General features: G+C 40.0%; 1 protein-coding gene across 1 annotated transcript; it reads right to left on the bottom strand.

Annotated features, from left to right (window-relative positions):
- Nucleotides 1-327: 327 nt before the first annotated feature.
- LOC149025695 (uncharacterized) lies at nucleotides 328-27,175 on the bottom strand. The gene is made up of 6 exons (XM_089145897.1): nucleotides 26,701-27,175; nucleotides 25,176-25,318; nucleotides 21,930-22,073; nucleotides 9,050-9,235; nucleotides 2,205-2,329; nucleotides 328-1,722 (listed from the first exon to the last, which is right to left on the bottom strand). Exons 1-6 carry the CDS (start codon nucleotides 26,906-26,908, stop codon nucleotides 1,500-1,502), a joined length of 1,029 nt encoding a protein of 342 aa, XP_089002023.1. The 5' UTR covers nucleotides 26,909-27,175; the 3' UTR covers nucleotides 328-1,499.
- Between the last annotated feature and the right edge of the window lie 271 nt (nucleotides 27,176-27,446).

The raw sequence follows: 27,446 nt of genomic DNA, 5'->3' as shown, positions 1-27,446 counted from the left end.
AAATTCCGATCCGACAGTCAACATGACTGAAGCAAAATCACAAAGTCATGGCTCACAAACTCCTCCGCTAGGGCCTTTCCAGGCCCTTGAAATTAGCATTCAAGTTAATTAATGAATAACATAGTATCAAAGTTTTCATATCATATTATTTCGTGGAAATTTTTATAGCTGCGAGGTATTATTCAAGTCTATATCATCCTATCAGAATAGTGATCTGTGCTTTTCTCACACTTTTTTACCATACACTAAGACTAAATTTCATTTTTAAAAATTAAACTCTCAATAAATATATTTTTTAATATTATGATAAAAAAAATATACCGGGAAAGCAAAGTCTTCTAATATGACAGATAGATTCTAAACTCTTATCCCTTGACCAGTTCGAAATTAACCAGTCATACCGACTTATCTATTTATATCGTGAGTGCAACATGAAAGAAGCCTCAGAGGCAAGTGGGAACCGTAATGTTGTTTTCCTAAAATAAGTAAACTTTTTTGAATCCACCCAAGTTCTGGGGACCAAGAATTTTTAGAACCAGTAAAAATGTGACACGTGGATAGAACCCTAGATCAGGATTAATATCCACCACAAGCTAGTGATATGCAAACGTGGGTTGGGCTGGGCTGGCCCGGCCTTTGATCCAGATTGTATGGCTCTAATCGGTCCCAAACCATGACAACCATAACATAGTGAGTGAGTTGAACCCTAATTGCTCTGTCATGTTGAACATCTCTGTCCCTTTGGCTTAATTTTGTCCTTATCTTTTCACCCTCGAACACGATGAGATGACTTTCAAGACATTTGGGGGCAGCAGTGACTCACCGATCCACATCACCTAATCGATCTCCATGGGTTGGTCTCTTATGGCAACTTGTGATTGGGCCACGGGTTTGTTGCAGAACTCGAAGCTTCATCAGATGAGCAGTGAAACACGAAAATCTGAAAGGGACTTCTAGTCATTTTTCATGACTTTGTTATTTTCTGCACAGCATGGCACGACCCAAGATGCATCAAATTAAAACCCAGCTGAGTCATTTTTATCGCAAATCTTGCTCTGTTTGTTTCTGGCAGGCTTTTTTAGTGTTCTGTTGCCTCACTTTTATTCCCTTTACACTTCACTAACCAGAAAGTAAAGATCTTGTGTTGACGTTGACATATCCAACATGCCAAATTCATCTGGAAGAAATGATCTGATTTGAAAGCACAAAAACTTCAGAAAGAACTAAGATGGTGTTCTAGGGTTCTCTTTTTTTTTCTTTCGAGGAGAAATTGTACTAACACATTTGAAACACACTAAACCATAGCACATTCAACAGCAACCATGCAAAGCTATCAACGTGTTTCGGCATGGGCCCAGACGAAATTTTCACACGGAGCAGCAGCAGCAGCATAAAGATACTCGCTAACTTACAAAGCAACTCAATCAATAAATTGGACGATGTTGTGCTTGCTTGAGCTCTCATTCTAAACTACAGTCATATGGGATCGATGACCTAGCTCATGAATACTTGGAGATTAACTTGTCGACATGAATGGTGATATCATCCATTCGTGGTCGGACTGTTGGCTGGGCCTGGAGCAACCATGTTACGAACTGATGGAGAGGTTCTGGGTATGTGGGGTTTGGACCAGTAGGCCATTTTACCTGTGCATTTACGATTGCCAATTGTAGGCTTCCCCCTGATTCACCAACTGCATACTCGAAAGGAGAAACTCCATACCTGCACAAGGAAGAATATAGAATAAGAAAAGAGGTCTCAGAATGTCAATCAGTAATGGTAGAATTCAGTTCCTGCTTCTGTACGACTGAGATAAATTAAAAAACAAATAAATAAAAAGAAACACAAAAAAAAACAAACAAACAAACAATAGCACTTCAATCATCATCCATCAAGCCCCCCTCTAAGTTGAAGGACCCTCAAAATAATTTAAAAGTGACTTGTCATTGTTTCATTTTTGAAATCTTCCACTGTAGTACGTTTTGACATACACATGTTTAAGTGATGGGATATCACCCAAATTTAAAGAAAAAGTGAGTCATTGTCTAATATGAGAGCAAACTACAGTCTGATCATCAACTTTTCAAAAGAAGGTGGTTGTTTTCTGAGTCTGACCATCCCAATATCAATTCTTCCATCCTTGGCTAAGGGAGGGAAATTATTAAAAAAAAATCATGTAGCAAGGTAAATGGATTAGCACTTACATTATTGCATATAGTGTGCATCCCAAAGACCAGACATCTGTTCTCTCATCAATATCTGAATGGCTTGGGCAATCCCACAACTCAGGAGCTCGATAGGGTGCAGAACAATGCTCGGCTGCCCATTCCTACACAGGTACACAAAGATGACCCGTTACACATGTTTGAGCATATATTATCATTCATAAGATTCCAAGCATTTCTATCCATGCTACAAAGAAATCCCATTTTGATCAACACTAAGACAACAGTCAACAACATAAACAAATTTAAGATGTAAACCACAAATATCAACATTTATTGTCACAAGACTTTATTGGGGAAATCAAGATCATGGAGAGGTGACCCTGATATTACTAACATCTAGATGAAAAACTAACGAGGGAAAAAGTTAAAACTTTTGAGATGTAGTAAGTAAACATTTCTCAATCACCATACAGAGAGTGTGGCTGGAAGCAGATGGTGTAAGCATATAACAAAGTAATCTGTTATAAAAGCACCAGAAAAGTGGACTCAATGTGGTTATAGATTGGAAGGCAATCAATTAGAAGTCAATAACCAGGATCTGCTATAAACTGAAAGTTCGGCCAGGTCAAATTGGGTTAGGACTTCACAATAGAATTGGGTATGTCGAGGAAGAGGGCCTACAGTGAAGTCTATGTTAAATTTCAATGATGGAAAATGTGCTGAATTGCACTTAATTAGCATCAAGCTTTTGGGTTTTTGAAAAGAAGAAAAATGGAGGAATCTAGTCTAATGGTCAGAAAGGATTGCCACTCCATTGTTAAGGGAAGAATTCAGATTGATGGAAGGAAGGACTCAATAATCACATGTATCTTTTTCTTTTGATTTCTAATTTTATTTTATTTATATAATAATTCAATTCAGGCGTGCATTTCACTCCAGATAACCAATTATCACAGGAAGGAGCCTCATGAACCTCCATTAGGAGCTAGAGCATCAGCCCAATATCAGATGTCTATCTGTGATTGCTCATCCAGATAATAGTCAATTCACATACGCATTGTAAGTCGGAGAATTTTGAAGAGACTCTGACTCCCAAAAGGTTTATCATCATGGAAGGAGTCTCTGAAAGATAATCTGCCCCCATTTGGAGCTTATGTGCTTGGTCTTGATATCAAATGCCTGTCTGAGATGGCAGAGGAGGCGAGTAGAACACCGTTGATTGAGGGAAAAAAGACAGCCAAAGGCCTCTATAGAATTCTCAAAAATTTGAGGCACAGATTATACTCAAGGGTTTCATCTTGAGAAAACATTAGTGTCACACAGAGCATCTTTCAGTAAGCAATATACTGATTGAGAGGCTGGATTGTTTCATACAACAGACTGTCATTGAAAAGGAGCCCAGTGTTGTTACACAACCCAGTGTTAACACATCAAAATAAGATTCAAGCGACGGACATTAGCATTTTCTACAAAAACTGACAGAGGTCATGAACCCTGTTGTAAAAGCTTTGTTATAAAGGCTAACTCGCCAAGTAATGAAAGACTGGAACCTGAATATGTCTAATCCTAGGTAAGATCAAGTTGGTCACTGCCAGTGAAACAGAGAGAGAGGAGAGATGTAGGATTGAGCAACGGGAACTCAAATTGGTACCAAGAAGTGAACAAGATAAGTCAAAATTGAATCCCATAAATCAGTCACATGTTGAAGCTGCAAATAGGATTGAATGTCCCAGTTTGATGCAGGACTGAACTCCAAATAGATGAGCATGGATGTCGTAGAGAAAAAAGAGATAGCCTTCAAGCTTTGGAAAACCTAATTTCTTCCGAATTCCGTGATGGGGGTTGGCCCCTTCTGTGGATGGTTGGCATTTATCTTGGCAGCAACTCAAAACTGCCTAATAGGATGATGCAAACAACTTGCAGACTTCCAGCAAGTTTGAAGAACTTTGACCAGATAGGGCAGCTTTAAGAGTTGAAAAGCCTAAAACCTTAAAATCAATGGAAGAAAACAGGGAAGGGAATGAGTATCTCTCTCTGGGCTTCTCAAATCTCACCTATCCTATCTCAGGATTTCAAACTTGCACAAGTATTATCCCCTCCCCCACCCCCCACCCCAACCCAAAAAAAGAAGGAAAAATTTCATAAGTAAACTACTCTTCATTCAAATCGTGTGAGCTCTCAAGAGCTGACTACATGTATGTAGCCTAATAGATAAAACAAAATATAAAGTCCAACTAGGATTTTCCAACAGTATTCCAATTAGGAGCACAATTTTCCTACTGAAACAAACTAGTAAACTAAAAACCTAATAATAAAAGTAAGATAAACCTCAAAATCATCCCACAATTTGGTGCTGATATTGGGTATTTCCTACATCTACAATGCCACTGATGTAAAAGACCTTCACTTGCAACTGTACTTCTTGGCATACAGCCTAGATATATCACCAAGCCCTTGGACTGAGGATCACAGAGAATTTGATGGCAGATTTACCTATTATTTCTATTGAGTTCTAATTACTGGAAGGGTCTTCTGAGTGGGTCAGAGAATCTGCCCATGTTGCACCTTGGTGCTCAAACTTTTTTTGGATGAATAAGTAATTCATTACCAAAGAAACTCCAAAAGGGAAAGAATAAAAAATGGAGGGGGGGGGGGGGGGGGAGGATTACAACCGATTGGGCGGAAAAAAATGAGGAACCCAAACCCCAAGTACCAACAATCAATCTATTCCTTGGGGTATAAAGGACGGGGGGTGGGGAAGCATTGACATCAAAGCAGATGGCTTTCTAAATCAAGTCGATAGATCTAGATTTGGACATCCATCTTCTGAGGTTCCTTTCCCACCACAGTGAAATCATAGCACCAAATACCAACTTACCTACCAAATCACAAATAGAGGAACCAAAAGGATCTAAAAACCAGGACCAATCCCTCTAAAACCCAAAAGGAACTTCTGGAGCAGGTCCAAATGGAGATAATGGCTTTCTCCCAAATGGAACAGGAGAAGGCGCCAGAAAAGAAGAGGCCAAATGGAATGGAAGAAGGGGCCAGAAAAGAAGAGGTGGTTAACATCTTCAAGGCCATCCAATAGAGAACATGGTTGGTGCTAATTGGGAGGTGTCGGTGGATAAGAAAAGCTTGGGTGGGGAGGCAAAGAGAGAAGGTACACCAAATAGTGAGGGAGTGGTGGGGAATAATATGGCCCTTAAACTAGACCAAAGGGTGCCAGGTGACCTAGGGACCAGGGGAGCAAACAAGGTTCCAAGCAGAGGAAGTAGAGAAGGATCTAGAGGAGGAAGGGAGCCCAAATGATGAGGTCACGGGGTGGGAAGGTTGGACCAAACTTGAGTGAGACTCAAAGGTATAGAGGAGGGGGTGATCCAAGAAGAACCAAAGATGATATTAGATAGCATGGCTGATTTCGGGATACGAGAGGCATAGACTTGGCAGGGACCAAGTGGTTGTACAAGATGCCCAAAGGGTGCTAAGGGTCTAGCCAAAAGGCAGTGGAAGAACCATCCACAACCTAGGTGGAGATAGCTGAGACAGCAAGGGGTCTGAAGAGGAGTTTCCTCCAAATCTAGGAAGGATTAGAAGGGAGGGAGATGGTCCAAATGGAATTGGATCTTAGAAGATGAGAGTACACCTAGTTGACCCATTCTTGGAGGAAAAGGAGCTTCAGTAAGTTAGTAGTGTTGTAATTGCAGATCCTACGAAAGCCTAGACCCCCTCAGATTTGGGAAGACAAACAGAGGCCTAGTTGATAGGGTGGAGGAAGCAGGAGGATTCTTGTCTTTTCTTGAGGAAAGTGTAGAAAAGGAACTTAATAGCACGAATTGTTGCTTTGGGGATACAAAAGATGCCACACCAATAGAGGTAGGATGACTGAAGAACAAACTTTATTAGAACAGTCCTACCTGCAAAGGAAAGGAACTTGCCTTTTCAAAGTTAGAAGTTTTTTGCAGATTTGTCCAGCATTGGAAGGCAATGATGGTTGTTTAGGCAGCCAGAAATCAAGAGGAGACCAAGATAGAAGCTAGGAAAGGAGCCAAGAGAGTGAAGCCAAAGAGCTGGAGGAGGAAGGCTTTAGTGGAATCTGAGACACCAACTAAGAACAAGAGGTATTTTCAAGGTTGACACAGAGACCAGAGAGAGGCTTGAAGCAAGAGAGAGAGAGAGAGAGGAAAGAATTGAAGATATGGAAGACTGGGAAAGCTTTGGAGAAGATCATGAGATCGTCCAAAAAGGCAAGATGAGTGATGTTTGACACTTTTGCACTTGGAATGAGAGAGACAAGGTGTTGATTGGTTTTGGGTTAAATTATTCTAGAGAGCACCTTAAGAGGACAAGGGAGAGGGGACAATGTTGGCAGATGCCAACACGGGAGGGAAGAACCCAGCTAAAGAGCCATTAGTGAGGATGGAGAAGCAGGGGGTGGAATACAAATGTCAACCCAATGGACAAAGGAGGGAAAAAAACCCATATGGGATAGGATGTCAAGGATGAAGCCCCATCGAAGGGAATCAAAGGCTTTATGGAAGTTGATTTTCATGAGTGCTGCAGGAGAGTGCAACAAATGATTGAAGTGTCGAACAACTTCAGTGCAAAAGAGGATATTGTCTACAATATTTCTACCTTGGAGCTCAAACTTGTTGACACATAATCCAAACCACGTTGACCATTCGTACATTTCTGGAAAATAGATTGACATGGCAGAATAGGTCTTTGAGAATGGTTGAAAAGTAACTTTTCACAAGGTTGAAAAGAGGTTACTGAAATTATTTGTGGACAGAACTGATGGTGACATGTTCTGGAACTTAGATTAAAATAGTTAGGGTTTAATAGTTCGAATTCAGTAAAGGGGGAAATTTCTAGGGGTTGGATAGGAAAATAATGGAGCTGTTGGAGTCAATGATTCAACAGGATTTTGGAGATATTCTAATGGATGAATAAGGCTGGGGCCTATGGGAATCTATTAGGCTGCGTTTGTTTGCAAAGGTGGGGTGGGAAAAAAAAACATGTGGGTCCCATGTGTAGTGGGGTGAGGGAGAAAGAAAGGAAAGGAAAGGGTTTTGTGGAAAAGTGATAGTGGTGGGTCCCACTTTTTACTTTTCCCAACTTTCCCACAAAGTCCCACCAAATATGTGGGGTTTTAAAATGGCTTGGGGTGGGAAAGTTGAGTTGCCACATCACCAGACAAGTTTCCTTGAATCAAGGAAACTCAAGGAAACTTGTCTCTCACTTTCCCACCCCAAGCAACCAAACAATCTACCATTTTGGGATTTAAGGGAAAAGTAAAAAATCTACACTTTTTTCAAGAATTTTCCCACCTCTTTTTTCCCACCCCACCTTTATTCCAGCAAACAAACGCAGCCTTAGGGTTTAAGGGGAACCCAGAAAAAACTCAAAAAGGGGAAAGAAGAGGGCCTGGGGTTAGATCCTCATTTCTTGTCGCAGAACTCCACTCGAAGCAGTTTGCACAATGGATCTTCACAGGGGTTGGCCTTTGAACACCAAATCCGATTTGAGAAGAGGCAGCAACAGTTCATTCAATAAAATCCGATTTGAGAAGAGGCAGCAACAGTTCTTTCAATAATCTTTTGGCACTGCTCACATGAACAGTGTTTTGGCCCCCCTTACTTCATGTTTTGAGGTGGCCTTTAATGCTGATTCGACTTGGTCCCTGGCTGGTTGTCCTCATCAGATCAGCAGGTCTGATGGCCTTGACATAAAAGTAGAAGGGAAACCTAGGAGAGTGGAATGAAGTCCCAAAAGATTGGATTCATCCCAGATCCAATTTAATCCTAGATACTGGAGTGAATTTTCCCCAAAGAGAGTATCTTCCAAGGAAAAAGAAAATATAAACAAACCAGGGGCTTAGATCACCAAAGAATAGGGGTCAACACTATACCTCTCCACAGCAGTAATTAATCCTCAAAATCAGAGTTTAGCATCCAATGGAGTCAACTATATACTGGAGTGAATTTTCCCCAAAGAGAGTATCTTCCAAGGAAAAAGAAAATATAAACAAACCAGGGGCTTAGATCACCAAAGAATAGGGGTCAACTATACCTCTCCACAGCAGTAATTAATCCTCAAAATCAGAGTTTAGCATCCAATGGCTAGATGAAGAATAATTTAAGAACTTGATCATATCAAAAGAAAAAAATCCGGACCAGAAGCCAATAGCAATGAACTTCACATATCTTGACTGCAGCAGGCTGAAAACTCCGTGATCAGCAGAGTGTTGTGGTAGACAACCCTAGCTTATCTTTGTATCATCATCAACTAAGATGTAAATAGTATGTAGGCAGCATAGACTGCCGACAGCCCAACCAATAGTAGCCCTTGAAAGGACTATCAAACCAGAAAGTGAAAGAAGATTATAACTGATCATTAGTCCTCTGGTACCAGGAACTAAAAACCAGTAACCGCACAAGACCAAGAAAATGCTTAGGAGATCAGCAGCGGCAGAGTCCCTACTGCATATGTATTCATGAAGCAATTACAATCAAGGTAGGAGGAAAATTCCTTGCAGTATAAGATTCCTAAAAAGATTGAGTTTAACTAAAGAAGCCTAGCCTGACAAGGAAATAGAAATCTAATCTAAGTTGGAAAGATATAAAATAGAACAAAAGAAATAGCTAGCCACGATAGGGACACTCTCCCTGTCATGGACCTCATGGCACACATAATAATGTCCCCCTGATACATTACAGTAAAATCTTTAACAACATAACGAGAACAGAGTGAATTGTCTGAAGTAAAATACATCATGCTAGGATACAAAACCAACCACGAAAAAGAAGTAGACATGCATGAGAGCAAGCTTTTTGATGCATGAAAATGGGGGGAGGGGGAAGAATAAGAAAGAATAGTACCTGCAGCTGAAGTGCCTCTTGACGAGAACGGATTTGTTTTCTAGCAGGTCGAGCACTTCCAAAATCCATCAATATGGCAAGAGGTGGTTGCCCTTTTCTGTGTGTGATAAGGACATTACCTGGTTTGACATCATTATGTGCATACGGGGGGTCAAAGCTGTGCATATGCTTCAATCCTGCACAAAGCTGCAGCACCAGACCATTCTTTGGTAAAACATGCTTCTGGTTCATGCCAGAATTAACAATATTACCTATAATAAAAACATCACTACTGCTGTACCATACGAACGAATTCTGCAGTAAAACCATACTATTTATCATGTAGAAAAGAAATGAAAAGCTCTGGATGGGTCAATTGACCAGATAGAGGTCCAAGAACAGAGGGCTGTGATAGATCACAGCTATATCAAATCTACTCCCTTTAATTAGTAGTAGGAGTTAAGGTTATTTTATGTTACTGGATAATTGTGTTTTGAGCGCCAACCCCATTTAGTTGGGACAAAGCTTATTGTTGTTGTTGTCATTATTGTTGTGTCTTGAGCAAGAGTAAGTAAATTCTCTATCAATTTAAAATACTGCAGCAGCTTTAAAGCTTAGTTAACTTCAAATTTTCGAGTTACTCTCAATTTAAGCAGTAGAATTCCTTTTGACTTCTCTGTTCATGCTTCCACTATGTCATATAAAGGGAAAAGAAATAGCTGAAATCAACATTCAAAATATAGAAATCCTTATATCCACCTAGAAACGAAGAAACTGCGAAGTACCACAGTATCCAAGAAGGGGAGGGGGTGGAGAGAGTGCAAGGTGAGATTTAAATGCCCCACTTCAGAAAATGCCAACCCTTAATGCACATAAAGGAATATTACAGGACAAAATCTAAACTCCAAAGAATTTGAATCAAATGATAGTGCCAGTAAGTTCAATAGAGAACTCCAGTCCAGAATCATAGTTGTTATGGCACCAAGGCAAGGCAAAGAAGCTTGGAGCATATTTTATGCCAATTCCAGTTAAAGGCGAGCATCATATTGTTCCTTCTTGTTGAGAAATATGAAATTGGTAGAATGGCTTATTGATCCATGATTTCAAGCCCTCTATTTATAATTAAGTGGAAAGTAGAATATTACAAGGAATAGAATTTTACATGAATACAAACTCTAATTTGACTCTTAGTAGAATCCTACACTCCTCCTCAAGTTGATGCATAGATATTAGTCATGCCCAACTTGCCTACAATAGGAAGGAAATCTCTTTCTTTCAAACCCTTAGTGAAAACATCTGCTACTTGGTCTCCAGATCTTACAAAAGGCATGCAGATAAGCCCTTGTTCTAACTTTCCTTTGACAAAAAACCTGTCAATTTCAATGTGTTTAGTTCGATCATGTTGCACTGGATTATTAGCAATACTGATAGCAGCCTTATTGTCACAATATAACATCGTAGGGTTTGGAACTTGGACTCCAATATCTTGCAGCAAGCCTTTCATCCATAGTAGCTCACAAACTCCACGAACTATAGCTCTGTATTCAGCTTCGGTACTAGATAAAGCTACCACATTCTGTTTCTTACTTCTCCAAGTAACTAGATTACCTCCAACAAAGGTACAGACTACAGTAACCTGAAATTGACTTCATGGCTGGAGATCCAGCCCAGTCTGCATCAGTGTATGCTTCTACTTTTAGATTATCGGTGGGTGACGGAAGTATTCTTTTTCCAGGAGTTCCCTTCAAATATGGTAACAGCCTTCATATGAGCTAAATATGGATCATGCATGAATTGGCTCACTATCCCTACAGCATAAGCGATGTCTGGCCTGGTGTGGGACAAGTAAATAAGCTTCCCTACCAGCCTTTGGTATCTTCCTTTGTCCACTGGTTCTCCCTCTTTTTCTTTAAGTTTAGCTCCAGCTTCAATAAGGGTATCAACTGCTTTACACCCCAACATTCCCACTTCTGATAATAGATCTAGGACATACTTTCTTTGGGATAGGAATATACATTTCTTTAATCGAGCCACCACAATCCCTAAGAAATACTGTAACTTCCCTAAATCTTTAATTTCAAACTCTCTGCCAAGAAAGTCTTTCAACTTTTGAATTTCTTCACCATCATTCCCTGTGATGACAATATCGTCTACATAAACAATGAGAACTGTGATGTTAGTACCTGACTTCTTGACAAATAGTGTATGATCAGCATTGCTTTGCTTGTACCCAATAGAAGTCATTGCCTTCAGAAGGCGTCCAAACCAACATCTAGGAGATTGTTTTAACCCATATATTGACCTATTCAACCGACAGACTTTCCCTGCAGTATTGTCATCGGAAAAACCATGTGGGATTTCTGTATAGACCTCTTCTGCTAACTCCCCATGTAAAAAGGCATTCTTTACGTCTAGTTGGTGCAAGTTCCAGTGTTTGTTCACAACTACAGACAACAGAACTCTGACAGTATTTAGTTTCGCAACAGGGGCAAAGGTCTCCTGATAATCAATCCCATAGGTCTAGGTAAACCCCTTTGCAACTAATCTAGCTTTCAACTTGTTGACTGATCCATCCATATTTTATTTAACCACAAATACCCATTTGCAGCCCATTGGTTTTTTCCTGGAGGAAGTGTAACCAGCTCCCAAGTGTCATTTTTCTTCATTGCCTGCATTTCCTCTACCATAGCTTCCTTCCATCTCTTATCAGCATAGGCTTCCTGCCAACTTTTAGGAACAGATACATGATGACAGAGAGGATATTAAAGCACAGTAGAAGTCAGACAAAGAGTTATAAGAAACATATTTAGCTATGGGATGTTGAGTACAAGATCCGACCCCTTTTCTAACAAGAATAGGAAGATCGGAAGAAGATACCTCGGTAGAATCCGATTCTGAGCGGGAGGCTCGAAGTGGTAACGTATCACCTTTCTCCACCTGCTTTAGCCGATTGTATTTTGTCCTCTGATAAGTCTGCACCTCCTTATTCTGATCAATCTAGTTTTGAAAGACCCCAACAGTGTGTCTCACAAGAGTGGCCTCCCCCTGGCTAGGTTCTTCACATGGTTCAGAAATCGAAGGGGGAGGATTAGAGTCCTCAGGTATACTGGCCGAAGTCTCCCCCTGGTCAAGAAACTCTTCCGGGACTCTTAAGTTGTGTTGGTGTGTGATAGGAAGATCTAGAGTCGGAAAGAACACCTCTCCTCTAGGACTCTCCCCCTGGAGAGGTGTATAGTAAGGGCAAAACTCATGAAAAAGTACATCCATGGATACAATGGTTTTTCTGGAGGGAGGATGATAACATTTTTACCCTTTCTGAGTAGCAGAATACCCCCAAAATATGCAGCATAGGCCACGGGGAGCCAGCTTACTCTGGTGGGCTGTGATTCTGGCATAACACACGCATCCAAAAACCTTTAGGGGAATAAAAAAAGAAGAGGCTCCCTGAAGAATCTCATTAGGACATTTAAAACCAAGTATTCTACTAGGCATCCTATTCATAAGGTAAGAAGCAGTGAGTATAGCATCACTCCAGTATTGGTCAGGTACATTCATAGCAATCATAATGGAACGGGCTATCTCTAAGAGATGCCAATTCTTCCTTTCGGCAACCCCATTTTGGGCAGCCGTATCAACGCAACTGGTTTAATGTATTATGCCAGAGTCAGAGAGATATCTTTAAAATTCACCATCAATATACTCTGTGCCATTGTCACTGCGAAGGATCTTCACAGTGGCATTGAACTGAGTTTTAATCATATTATGAAAATCACGAAAACATCGAAAAATCTCCTTTTTTTTGTTTTAAAAGATAAATCCATATAGAACGAGAGTGACAATCAATAAAAGTAACAAAGTACCTATGGCCAGTAATAGACACACATCGGCAGGGACCCCACACATCAGTATGAATTAGCATAAAAGGAATAGGTTTTCTATTATTAAGAGCATGGAAGAAAATTCGATCGAAATGGTCGAAATGGTCGAAATTTCGATCGAAATGCCTGCAAAAATCCAACTCGAAACGAAATTTAGTAGTAGGCACGAAAAGTATCCATTTCGTTTCGCGACCGAGTCGAAATTTCCGCCCGATACCATATGGGGCCGAAACGACACTTGCGTAGGCTATAAAATACCCAAAATCGAGCTCATTTTCAACCTACCGTCAGTTTCGACTGTTTCGAGCGATATCGCCCAGGAGATTTCGACTTGATTTTGCATTTTTTGCTCATTTCTCTTGCTTTTATGCCATTCTACACCTAATTTCTAGTATTCCATTTCCTTCAAACACTTGATTTGCTCCTCCATTTGTGCATTTTCTCAAATCTTGCAAGGTGAGTAACCAACTTCCTCATTTTTTTATTTTTGTTTCATTTGTGCCTTAAATCATGTTAGATTGCTTCCAAATATATATATGTTTACTTTAGAGTGATGATCTATGAATTTGTAGTGTCAGAATTATTTTTTGATTCTTCCTACTATTTTTTTATTTTTCTGTTATTAAAAATTATTTACTAAATTATGTATATTGTTAAAAATGTTTATGTATAGTACATGTATAAGCTTCAAATGGATGTATGTGAGAGTTGAGACACCATATTGCTGTGATGGTATTGAATTAATTTTTTTTCTGTTAATTATGTAATTTTACTGTATTTAATATATATTTAAATAATTAAAAAAATATTTAAATATTAAAAAAATAATTAATTTCTGTTTTAAATTTAAAAATAGGAGAGTATTAGTGGAAGCATGTATGCAATTTTTTGAGCATGTTGTGGATATTTTTAAGATAGTGTGTATTTTATATATTTTAAAATTATTTATATATTAAAAAATACTTATATAGTTATACATATTTTTTTTTATATTTAAAAATAGGAGGTTATTATTAGAAGCATGTATGTCATTTTTGGAGCATATTGTGGAGCTTTTCAAGATACTTAGTGTGTGTTTCTTGTATCAGGCACTCTATTTTAAAGATGTCAGACATAGCTTGGGATCATGGGAGGCCACTGACAGCTGATAAGAGGAAGAGTGAGTGTAATTACTGCAAGAAACAAATAAGAGGAGGTGGGGCCACTAGATTGAAGGTGCATCTAACTGGTGGCAACAAGGATGTAACAGGGTGCCCAAAGGTGCCTGTAGAGGTCAAGAAGGCAATGGCCTCATATATTAGTGGTGGAAAGCAAAAGAGGAAAGAGAAGAGAACACAGAGGGATGAGTTCGAGGATGCTCGCTTAGATGACCTTCCGCATCCCGAGGGTTATGGTAGGGATGAGCCAGAGAGACGGTGACCCCGATCCAGAGGCCGATCAGCTGAGGAGGGCAATGATGATGAGTAGGGAGCAACAGAGGATTGATGACATCAGGAGGCAACAGAGGGGTCTGGGTTGTAGGTCCTCTAGAGAGCCAGTAGGTATGGGAGGCATAGGTGGCTCCCAAGTCCCTATGAGGAGGTCTCAGAGTGTCAGGCAAGAGGCTCCTATCCCACGGGCCCCCTACAAGGGGTTGAGCTTCCTCAGCACATCCTATAGATCCGGATCTTGAGATTCTTCGCAATGATCCGGCCCTATTTGTGAGGCCTGAGCATAAACAGGAGAAAGTTGAAGCACTTATGGGGGAGTGTGAAGGAGAAAGTGGGGATGGCTTTCTCCAAATGGGCGCATTACCATAGTGTTCCAAAGACATACAGCTCTCAGGGGCCCTACTACAGAGATATGATTGAGGCGAGATAGCGGTGGCCGGGAGTGGTGTACGGTGGCCCCACTCCATATGAGATATATAATGTGTATTTGCCTAAGCATAAAGAGGACATAAATGAATACATTAAGGGATTAAAGCCCATGTGGAATCATTATGGAGTGACTCGATGGCCGATGGTTGGACTGGTCCCACTGGACAGTCCATCATCAATTTCATGTTGAATTGTGATGGGAGGACAAGTGTTCCTCAAGTCGTAGATGCATCCGGTGAGAAGAAGGATGCAAAATACATTTACAAATTACTTGAAGCAACTGGTGAAGGAGGTTGGAGTGGAAAATGTAGTTCATATTGTGATCGATAATGGCTCCAACTACAAGAAAGCTGGGTTGAATATGCAAGAGAACTCCAGGTATCTAAGGTCTAAACATATAGTATTAATTTTCATTTGTAAATACATATATTTACATTACACATATACATGTACACTTTATAACTTTGTATTGATAGCTTGATGCCTCGATGGATGGACAGATATAGGCTTTTTGGACTCCTTGTGCTGCTCACCGCATTGACTTAATGTTGAAGGAGATCGGAAAGGTCAAGCTTGTGAAGAATACGGTGGACCAAGCTCGACATGTTAGCACCTTCATATATAACCACACCTATGCATTAAGGATGATGAGGGACAAGTGTCAAGGTGAGTTAGTGAGGCCAGGCATAACCAGATTTGCTACTAATTGGATAGCACTGCAGAGCTTTGAGAGTAGGAAGACTGGCCTTAGGAGTATGTTTGCATCAGAGGAGTGGTTTAACCGGGAGGGTTCTTCATCAGTGGGAGGAAGGAGAGCTCAGTTGACAATCCTTGATGAGAGTTTCTGCACAATGTGAGGATAGTAGTGAAGATGCTTGAGCCTCGTGGTGAATGTGTTGAGGATGGTAGATCAAAGCAAAGAAAACCTACTCTAGCACACATATTTGCTTCAAGAGATAGGATGAAGCAGCAAGTTGCTTAGGTCCACCCATGCGGCAACAAGAAAGTCCTTCAAATCATCAACAGTAGATGGGAGTCTATGTTGCAGCATCCACTGCATAAGGCTGGTGAGTTGTTAAGTTGTTAAGTACTTAAGTGACTTAAGAATTTAATTTAATTTTCATTATGTTATCACACTATTAAGGCTTAAGCATTAACTATTCCCTTTTATGACATACTTTTTCTTACACAACATACTATTTAAATCCCAAGTACCATTACAAGGACAATCTTGGGATGAGGCAAGATTTGATGGATGCTGTCCAAATTGTAGTGGAGAAGTTCGAACCGAATACAGCTAAACAAGCAGTCATCCTTATGGAGGTGAGATAGTGATTAAAATCATTTGATATTCACAATTCGTAGTTTTATACTAAGTCATTAACCTAGTAACTACTAACTAGTTATTGTTTTTTTCTCTTTATATATTAGATAAAGGCTTTTAGGGATGCCACCGGGAGCTTCTGGTCGTGTCGTGGCCGTATCGGGACGGGAAACCGCCCTCGCGGGTAAGTTCATTCATTTATTTCATTATACATTTAATTATTATATTCTATCTTTAATTTAGTTATTTAAGTATTAAAATGACTTGGAGTCTATGCTTGATGCAGCTGAGTGGTGGTCGCAATTTGGACGTGATTCACACAACTTGAGTAGGATTGCAAGCAAAGTGCTCTCCCAAACATGTTCGCCACCGGTTGTGAGCAAAATTGGAGCACCTTCAGCCTCATTCACTCAAGAGGCGCAACCGATTGGGTGTGAAGCGTCTCAGAGGACCTTGTCTACCTACACTATAATACGAGACCGAGAGAGGATCATATTAGACAGGGATGGACAGAGAGAGCACCAATATCGAGTTGGCCGACATATTTGAGATGGATGATGATGATAACCCAAAGAGTTGATTGGATCAGGGATAGTGGAGACGGATTGCTGGATGAGGATGGAGGTCTTCCCAATAGTCAGATTGCAGAGGAGATGGGGGCTGATGTGGGGGACTTCATGGCCCAGAGGGGGAGGCCACATGCAAAGCCCGCCCGTCCCTTCGTGCCACACCCTAGTGCATCCACCCGCAGTAAGGATTTGATTTTCTCGGTCCGACACCGAGGATGAGGTGACTCGAGCCTCCGGCGATGACGACGATGGTGGTGATGATGACGGTGATGGTGATGATGGAGGGGATGAGGAGGGTGTGGGACCTCGTGATCGGGATTCAGCCGATCCTAGGGGAGAGACCACTACCACTACCACCCGCCGGACGTGAGAGTCAAGGGGGGGGGGGACGACCACCGAGATTCACAGGAGAGAGTCGGTTCACCCATGCGACACAAGATTCGGCACCATACCGGAGCCGCATCTCGAGGCAAAAATGTTTCCTCTACATATTCGAGGAAGGGGAAGGGGGAGACAAAGATGGTCGGAGCACAGAGGACACGCCATCATATGGGTCCTACCGTCCATCCGATGCCGAGAGCTTGGTGGGATCTATGAGATCGATGAGCATTGATGATGGTAGAGACTCCTCCACCTCCGCAGGATCCGGATGGCATAGGCCTGCGCAGAGTCCTCATATGATACCGCCGTGGAGAGTATTGGTTCTACCGAGTCGACTTATGGTTATGGTCCTTATGGTTATGGACCATATGGTGTCCCTCCTAGCTATCAGATTCAGGGTCAGGCCAGTCAGCCACGACTGGAGCCTTATGGTTATCGAGCGGCCTATAAAGCTTATGGTGTCCCTCCCACTGTCGATTATCGGAGTCAGCCACCGCGACCTTATCGCATCCTTATCCTTCTCCTAGTCCCGAGAGCCAAAGGTGGTGGTCTTTCATTTGTTGAGCAGATCTTCCACACTATTCCACAACCACAAGGCCCACCACCACCAGCCTTTGGAGATTCACAACTTCCCACCGTTAGGGGAATCTTATGCATGTGGATGAGGCCACATACGAGGTGCAGTTTTTTACTATGTCCAAAACTATATGGGGCGGGGGCAAACATCATGGAGTTATATTGTCATTTGTATGGGGTGCAGACGGAAGAGGGAGACCTTGAGGCTTGAATAGAATAGACTTGTAATTTGTAAGTTGTAACTTGTAAGTAATAACAATACAGCTTCTTCTCTGATTCATGTACTATATACTTGGAATGTTGGATGAATGGATGTTACATTTTCAGTAGTTTTTTAGTAAACTAGTAGTTATTAACTTATTATAGTGTTTATTATGCTTGAAATAGCTAGTATGCAAAAATCCAAATCAATTTGAGTGCATTTGAGGCTCGAAATTGAGTTTTCAAGAATCAGGAAAAAAGTATCCAGTTTCGGTTGAAATTTCGACCGAAACCTCGAAATTTCGACCTTTTAAAAGGTCGAAATGTTCATTTCGATCGAATTTTTTACCTTGATTAAGAGAAGGTAAATAAGTAGAACGAGTCTGCTTCGCAAAAATGCAGGCTTCACAAAAAAAATTATCCTCATTACAAGAAGAAACCAAATTAGGAAATATTTTCTTAAGAGTTCCTAAAGGGGGGTGCCCTAGCCTACGGTGCCACTGATGAAGGTCTGATATTACCGAATGGACCGGATTAGAAGATGTAGTCAAAGCAGATGTAGATTCTCCAATCGGCTCGAGCAAATAAAGTCCATTGTCTAGTTTACCACATCCAATCTCCTTCCCCGTGACCAGATCCTAGAAGACACAGTAAGATGGAAAAAAAGTCACTTTACAATTCAAGTCATGTGTGAGACTACTGATAGAGAGCAAGTTAGTAGAGAAAGAGGGAACATGTAAAACTTTAGACAAAGAAAGTGATGGAGAATGCTGAATGGTTCCTTTTCCAGCAATGGAAGAATAGGAACCATCCGCAATTCAACTTTATCCTTTCCAGAAGTTGGAGAATATTGTAAGAAAAAGGTGGATAAACCTGTCATATGATTTGTGGCTCTTGTATCAATGATCCAAGGAGTAGAAACTGAAGAAGCTTGAAAGCCTGTAAAAGTTTTACCTGAAGTAGCAAGGTAGGAGTTGGTATTGGTAGTAGAGGAAGCAGTGGTTGAGGCTGTACCGGCAATAGAAGACTGCAGAATACGTCGCAGAGTAGCGAACTCTTCCTGTGAAAAACCAATGTCTGCAGAGGGTGTGGTGGAAACTGTCTCAGAAAGATTAGCCTTTGGTTTTTCCCTTTCTTTGTGCTCGTTTTTGCTCAAAATCAACAGGCTTCCCATGTAGTTTCCAACAATTTTCCTTGGTATGATATGGTTTATGACAGTGCTCGCACTTGACAATCTCCTTAGCTGGATCAGATTTAGTGCGAACAAACTGTAAAGCTGATTTCTCCATAATAGGAGTATGAAGCATGGCTAATCGACGACTTTCGTCACACCGAACAAAAGCATAAGACTATTCTAGTGTAGGAAAGGGAGAACGACTTAAGACTTATACTCTGATCTGATCGTACTCCACGTTCAAACCTGCCAAAAAGTCATATACTCGAATCTTATCAATGTGCTTCTTATAAGTCGCCACATCATCTGGATTAGTGGGGTGATAATCCCCATAATGATTCAACTCTTGCCAAAGAGATCGCAACTCAGCATAATAGTGGGCCACAGTCAGTTCCTTTTGGGTAGTCTCATGAAGCTTCTTTCGTAGCTCATAAACTTGTGCATCATTCCCCAACTGTCCATATGTTTTAATAGTAGCCTTCCAGATTTGGGCAGCAGTATCAAGTAATAAATATCCACGGGCAATATTTGGAATCATGGAATTCAAGAGAAATGACATAATAAGAGAGTCATTCGAGATCCATTTATCCTGTGAAACGCCTGTGGTAGTAGGTTTGATAGTGGTGCTCGTAATGTATCCAACAAATCCTCTTCCAGCAATAGTCAAGTAAGCAGATCGGGACCAAATCAAATAATTTGTCCCATCAAATCTTACCGAAAGAGGATGAAAAGTGGGGTAATGTTCAGGGCCGGTGGGAGCAGTAGTACCATCGATAGTGGCCATGTTGAAAAAATTGTCTGCAGTTCTTTAGTCTTCACCTTTTGAAAAAAAACTAAAACGTCGCAAAATGCAATAGAGCCAAACAATGATATGATCAAATCTCCTTATTATTTTATTTTATTTTCTCTCTCTCTCTCTCTAACAGAATAGTAGATTAGAAGAAAGAAAATAATAATAATATGGTTTGGCCAAATATGCAATGGTCTGGTTTGGTCTAAATTTGGAGAGAACCAAAATATGGTTTAAATATGATTTGGTCTAAATTTAGAGAGAACCAAAATATGGTTCGACCAAGATTTATTGTTTACCTGGTTCAGCCATCGTCATAGGCTGTCTGATTCGTTTTCTCTTCTTCTTCCTGAAGTCCCAAAAGCCGGAGAGTCGATGAGAACAAAAGCAAAGGGGAACGTGATGGCGATGGTGGCGCAGCAGTTTCTCTTCTACTTTTTTCTGTTACTGTTCTTCTCGAATTGAGGCGGTAGATGCAGCAAGTAGCGATAAGCAGCAGCGATGGTGTTTCTTCTCTTTCTTCTCTTCTTCTTTCCTTTTCTTCTTGGTCTTCCCTAATCGAACCCACTGTAGTGCAATGGGAACTGAAGAATAGAGAAAAAAGGAGATGGGTTGCGATGGGTGCAGTGGAACTGAAGAACCGAAAAAAACGATGGGTTTTTTTGAAAAAAAATTCAGGGAATTACGATGGTGGCTTCTAACTCGATAAGAGATGCAGCGGTGATGGTATAATTGCAGCGGTGATGGTTCTTCTTCTCTTCTTTTTTCTTTTTCAAAGATGAAAAAAAGGGCGATGGCTGCTTGGAGAGACGTCTCGGTAATGGAGGTAGGTTTTCCTCACCGAGAATTTTTTCTCTTTTTCTTCCCTAATCGAACTTAGGCTCTGATGCCATGTTAAGAAATATGAAATTGGTAGAATGGCTTATTGATCCATGATCTCAAGCCTTGTGGAAAGTAGACTATTACAAGGAATAGAATTTTACATGAATACAAACTCTAATTTAACTCCAATACAAACTCTAATTGGACTCTTAGTAGAATCCTACACTTCTTTTCCTCTTTTGCTTTTCCTTTTTTCCCTCAGTCTGGTCTGGAATCGACACTCAAGGCATCATGGTGCAGGAGAGTTTTAAACTTGCCCCTTAAGAAGAAGAAAACCAAATAGGCCTTACCAATCAACAGCTTAAGGATTGGTCAGGCATCCCAGATCTGTCCAGTAGACTGGTAGTTCCTGTTAGTCGCTAATTTCTGGAACCAAGTTTTTCTATTTCTCCCCACTGGACCACTGCTAGATCATACGGGTTTAACCTCTTTCTTATCCCTGCAATTGACCAAAGTTTGGTATGATCTGAGCTGGATCTGAAGTTGTCACTGGTTGTTTCTATCACTCTTGAGATTCCTGTTCCTATGATTCTGAAACCTACTGTTAATCTGAAAAGGATCCATCAGCAAGTCCAGTGGTCGGACAGAGCCTTGAGAAGTCAAGTTCATAGCCAGAGCCTTAAACAGGCAATTCAGCATATGGTGAGTAGTAACGTTATATTGAAAATGAGATATTATCTGTCAGAATGAGAACCAAAGAGAATCCGAACAGAAACAGAAGCAGAGCAAGATGACAAAGATTCAATGTGGTAAACACGCCAATGCAACGTGCTATGGTCATGGGGCAAAGCTGAAGATGCACGATATAATGGAAGGCAGTCAAATAGAAGTCTCTCGAGAAAAACCTAACCCCGCAAGCTCTCGCCCACAACTCTAAGCCAAAAAACCCCCAAATCTCACACATATTTTACAAGAATCGATAAGGCACATAAATACTCGTTCAAACAGGTTGCAGATCCATTCAGGTGGCCATCAAAGAATGTCAAGCTGGTCATTTTTTGTAACTGGGCACTAAAATTCAAGACACAATAACACTATCTAATGCAAAAAAGATGAACTCCATCCACAAAAGGGAGCATGACATTCTTTGGTTGAAATAGCAGCTATTACAACAAAAGCAAGGACAAAATATTAGTTTGAGATAGAAGGAAATCTACATCTAAGTTATTTAAAAATGATTCTGCCAGAAAAGATAACAGTTAAAATTTAGAAATTGTCTGGTACAAAAGTAAATTGCATAAGAAAGAATTTAAGAATTCCTAGTCACCTGCTGGAATATCTGAAGTACATCCATTGTGGAAAAGGACTGTTTTTTTTCTTTCATAGCATTAGCATTGTCCAGCAAAGTTCCATCTAAATGAACTGGAAATAGCAAGTAAGCTTCATGATTCCAGGATCCTTCATGTGTTCCCTGGATAAATTATGAGGGCATAAATTAGATCAACCAAAAGAAGTCTGACAACTCCCATGGGATAAGAAATATGGTGGCACATGTCATTATGGTAAAACAAGATATACAAGATCCTGATTGATGACATTTTAAATGCAGGATTAGTTAACAAAACAGTCAACAGGAAATTCGATACCAACAATAACAGAATCCGGATACATATAAATGCAATGGATTTCAGATGTCAACAATCAAAAATCAATTAATAAATGTGACATGAGAACAGCAAAGAAAACTGTCATCACTGCAGTAATTTAGCAGTGATTATAACACACACACACACACACTCCTGCCATGCCAACCATAGTTGTCAAGGCATCGCCTAAGCATCGCCTAGGTGACACCTTGTCACCCTGGCTCTTTTATGGGTCAAGGCAACATCATGTCGCCTTGTTGCCTTGGTTTTCATTGTCCTCTTTCAGTCTTTCACCTTGCCTCACTTTGTCGCCTTGACAACTATAATGCCAACACCTACCATTATACCATAGATAGAACTCCAAAGCAGAGTGGGGATCAGATTCTTGATGAGGCTATGATTCCTAGACAAAAACTATGAATTCTGAAATTCATAAAGTAACATTCCCAAGTTCTTCTTCTTCTCTTGGCACTGCTGCCAAGTACTGCCCAAATACTGCATAACAAGGGGGAAAATAATGTTTTAAACAAGTTTTATGTAATGCAATAGCCAGTGCAGGAGAAGCCCCCCCCCCCCCCGGGGGCCCTGGACAAAAAAATAGTATGCTATATAAACAGTCATTTAACTGATGAAGAAAATATGACAGAAACTAAGAGAGTGATGCCAACAGTATAAAACCAAGTTTCAGGTCTAAATAGTGATTAACAAAGATGATGTGAAGTAAAATAGTATTCTGATATCAGTTCAGGAAAAAGGGGTACAGCAGGACTAAAGAAGAAAGAAAGAATAATGGGAAGAAAAGTGAAAGAAAACATTAAGAAATAGATCAGGTATAAAAGAAAGGTTCTTGCATGAAAAAGGGAGGAGACTTGATGCAGAAGGAGAGAGGAAAAATATAGGCAATCCAACCACTGGCTCTTCAGAGCATTGAAAACTCAGGTTCTTTTGATTCCTAACTATCTAATACCATTCAGGGTTTCAACTTACAGTTAAATATATTATATATACAGAGAGAAGAATTCCTAACCAACCTTTTCTAATAAAGAAGCTTTGTATTAATAAAAGGCAGACCCATCGGGTGAAGGGGAAGCTGCAGGGAAAGGAGAAAGATATCACACAAGCACACACACTGCTCAAATAGCACTCTCAAACTTCTATTCAATTATCTCCATCTGTTGCTGGGTTACAAGCTTTTATTTAGAGAAAAATAGCGAGTATCCTCATTGAACTATGAAACTTAAAAAAAAAAAGTTCAACTCAAATTCTAATTCCTACATAGGTAACCTTAAACAAATAATACTCGAAAATAATAAATACTACAAAAACTAACTAATTCCAACTCTTATTGGGCCAGAGACCATTAAACCAGCTCTTTTTGAGTCTGGGCTTCCAAAGTCTAGCATGCCAGTCCAACCAATCAAGTGATTCTGCAGCAACTAGGGAGAAACCATACAAAATAGCAGCCTCCTATAACCCGACCCATCCAACGCCCCTCCCCCCAAGGGACGTATTACCTCCTCACCATTGTCCTAAATGGGGAAAAATACCAAATTACAACCTGCAACACACATGGAGTTTGTCTTTCTGGATCAGCTCTAGGAGCTCACTAGGTAGCTACTCTGAGATCCACACCAGCTGGCCATTATCCACTTCAAACACAGATAAGATTTCAAATCCACCTTGGAATCATTAGTGATAATAAGAACTTGACTCAAGCAACAAGTTAAATCAAAACTTGGAGGAAAGAAGGGGGGGGGGACCAAGTGAGGGAAAGAAACTAAAACCCCTAACCATCAATCCTGTATTGTCTAAACTAGTAAATACTAAATAGAAGTAAAAATTTATTCAAAATGTACATTAGGTTGGCATCCCTTAAACAGATTGGACTTCCAGTGAAAGGATAGAAGAGAGAAGTCATTGGTAAATTATGAAAATCAACAGACAGAAAAGGGCAGTAAGTAAACACAATCATAAGATAATCATAAGAATTTGAGACATAAGTTGACTAAAGTACTTAATGAATCACAGCAGAAGTTCTACGGTCAAGAATTAAGATGGTTATACTCAGCATCAGTTCCATTTTGGAGGTACTTTTGTTAATTGCCACAGCCAATAACTGAACGGATAAATAAGAGAAGTGGCAACCAAAGCTATTCAAGATTGACATGGTTCCAACTAGGGACGTTCAAATTGTGCCATCTTCATGTGGAATCAAAAGAAGATGACACTATTCTGTTTCATATATTGTTCGTAAAAGATGAATTGGGATAGACAGAAAGAGTTGGTTTAAAAGGGCATATTGGTTTAACTAAAAGAACCAAAGCAGATTCACAGGCAGTAAAGATTTACATTTTACAATGGAAAGAAAAAAGAAGATCTGACCTATCCAACCATGCAAGTACTTATATTTTGATCACATGGTAAGCAAATGGGTCATAAATGAAAACTAATTTGTGCATCTTTATGTATCGAGAGATTTGATGGCGTGAAATATCACCCAAAATTAAACCTAATTATACATTTTGAATTAACAAATGACATAATTATAGTTGAGCCATTCACCCCAAAAAGAAATTTATAGATGAATAAAAGATAAATGCATACAGAACGATAATAGGCATATATCTATGTGCCAGAGAAGTATGCCACTATCATATTTCCATATTTATCATAACCATTACAAACATAGAATCAGTAAAATTCCATGAAGGACCAATCTAAGACCTTGCAACAAGCTGCATTCCTATAACTACACTCTCCAACTTTCTTTCTTTTCATTTTTTGTTGGGGGGAGGAGGGGTTCACAAATTACATTTCCCATCTGAAGAGGAGAAAATTCATCAATCCAGAACCATGTATAGAGTCAATCTGATGCATATATATAAATATATAAATCACTAAAGGAGAAAATTAGTTCAAAAAATCACCTTAACTGCGATTATGGCATGATCAAGAAGCGGAAGAAGATTGGGATGGTTGAAAAGAGATGAGACATTAATCTCCTCCCTCACCAGCTCTAACTGCTCTTTGGATTGAATTAACACCTTTTTCATTGCATATGTACCATCATCTGCACCACATAGTAGGTCACTTAGAACTTGAGTTCCTTGCTCAACTCTTTGGCCTATTGGATCACAATCACAACACAGCATTCTTGGTACTGCTCTCCATACCAAGAAAACAAGTATGTCTTAAATAAAAAATAAAGAGATCACTTGACATGCAACTTATAAATGCATTTCCTTTGTTAAACCCCCCCCCCCCAAATGCTTCCCTTTCCAAATCAACAAGAACATCTACGATATTTACAGCCTCTAAGATCACTAAAAAATAAAACTACAAAACTGGTTTTCAGATGGAAAATCATTGAAGGAACAAATTCTTCCATACCAAAACCAATGAACAGTTTAGATGGAGCATAATCTGCCTGTTTGTTTCTCTGAACACGAACATAACAGCAGATGATTATAGCCTATGAGGAAGAACCTCCAACATGATTGATCATCCATCACAACACCCATGTGCAAGTTAACAGCCATTGATGTAATCAACATCATTCATGGAGTCTAACTTATTTGTTGTCTTACATAGACCTGTTAGATTGCAGCTTCAAGACCAACAATAATGGCCTGGGTCTCATGAACAACCACATAAATTGGAGGCACTGCAAACAGAGCTCATCCACCAGTCTTTCCTCCCATAAAGCCATAATTACCTAATCTGAGCTGTAGGATTCATCACAGTCCATATGCAATTTGCTCTATGCAAACAGAAGTTCAGGTAAATATTGTTGTGACTCGTGAGAGGGACTCCCGTTTCCGGATTGGAATAGCACTCCTATTTAAAACTCCTGTTTTAGTTATGTTCTTGTTTTCTTATATTTTCTATTTTAGTTTCCTAATCAGTCTAGGATTAGTTTTTCTATTCCTACTTGTTTTGTATTTCTGTTCCTACTTTGAGTAGGAACAGAAATTGTACCATACTATAAATACCCCATTAGAGCCTATGAATAAACCATACTTTCTGAGCAATGAACTCTCAAACTTAAAGTTACAACAATAATAAAAATAAATTCCATTTCCAATTTATCATTGAAGCAACAAGGGGAGAAGCCCCCCAGGATGGAGTGCTTGAGATCGTCACATCAATCACTGGATGAATGAAACAGAGAAGTGCCTTTTCAGACATGTAAACCACACATTTTTCAGGGTAGAGTTCAATTCAGCACTCATAGTAAACTGAAACGACAAAGTAGATTTTTACAAAAACCCATTTCTGAGGATGCCAATGTGACTCAATCGTATGATTCGACATAGTGGATTACATGCAAGATCACAATTTCCATATTCTGACAAACAATTTCCTGAAATTAACAAGGAACAATTTCCTGGGACGTGAAAACAAACAAAAACCGACACAACCCATGAAATTAGTAAGGTATACGGATTCAACCTGAAACGTGAGATGTGTTTTTGATTTTCTTCCTAAATCCACCACCATCAGTCGAGTCGTTCCCAACCTCCTTGACGAGGTAGACATATGCAAATCCACCTTCTCCAAGTTGTCTCAAAATCCTGAAACGATTCTCATTGATCCAAACATCACCCCCGCCATTAACGGCGTCGTACAGAGCATTCAAACCTGAAAACGAGCAACCCATCTTGGATTGCCTTTTCACCCTCTTTTTCTCTCCCCCTCCCTCTCCCTTCCTCGAAAGCAAACACAGATCTTACAATCTCGAAACTTCCTTTTCAGGTATTTCCTTTGGTAATGGCTTCCCTCTCTCGCCTGCAGTTGTGTCGTCAAGAGTAAATGTTTAGCTCAGAGAAACTTAACTGGAAATCCTTCAATTAGATCCTGATCGTCGAATTGGACCCACTCGGTAGTTTTTCTGTCCTGCTCTCAAGTCTTAAACGCGAGGAGTGAGTTGACCAGACAAATTTCAGTCCTCCAACATGCTATGTTGTTTGTTTTCTATATACTTTTTCTTTAATTAATAATATTAATAAAGGAATTTTTCTTTTTTCCTTTTTTATTTATGAAAAATCCATTTATTGAAAAAAAAAACCCCTCGAAAAAGCCTATGCAACCTAGTGACGCATAAATCCTGAAGCAACTAGACTAAACCGTCATGCAAGCGATCGACAAGGCCCTCCTAGCAAGAGTATCCACACATGCATTTATTACTTTTAAAGAAG

Source organism: Hakea prostrata, chromosome 2 (assembly GCF_041222555.1).
Source record: "Hakea prostrata isolate BN-2017 chromosome 2, UWA_Hpros_2, whole genome shotgun sequence".
NCBI classification, from domain to species: domain Eukaryota; kingdom Viridiplantae; phylum Streptophyta; class Magnoliopsida; order Proteales; family Proteaceae; genus Hakea; species Hakea prostrata.
The sequence above is the reverse complement of the archived record's forward strand: the minus strand, read 5'-3'. Positions and strand labels throughout refer to the sequence as shown.

Excerpts from the sequence above, each read along its gene's own strand:
- LOC149025695 (XM_089145897.1), bottom strand. The coding sequence starts at position 26,908 with ATGGGTTGCTCGTTTTCAGGTTTGAATGCTCTGTACGACGCCGTTAAT. Across the intron at positions 25,319-26,700 it reads AAACACATCTCACGTTTCAG|ATGATGGTACATATGCAATG; the intron begins GTTGAATCCGTA and ends TATGTGGTGCAG. Across the intron at positions 1,723-2,204 it reads TGCACACTATATGCAATAAT|GTATGGAGTTTCTCCTTTCG; the intron begins GTAAGTGCTAAT and ends TTCCTTGTGCAG.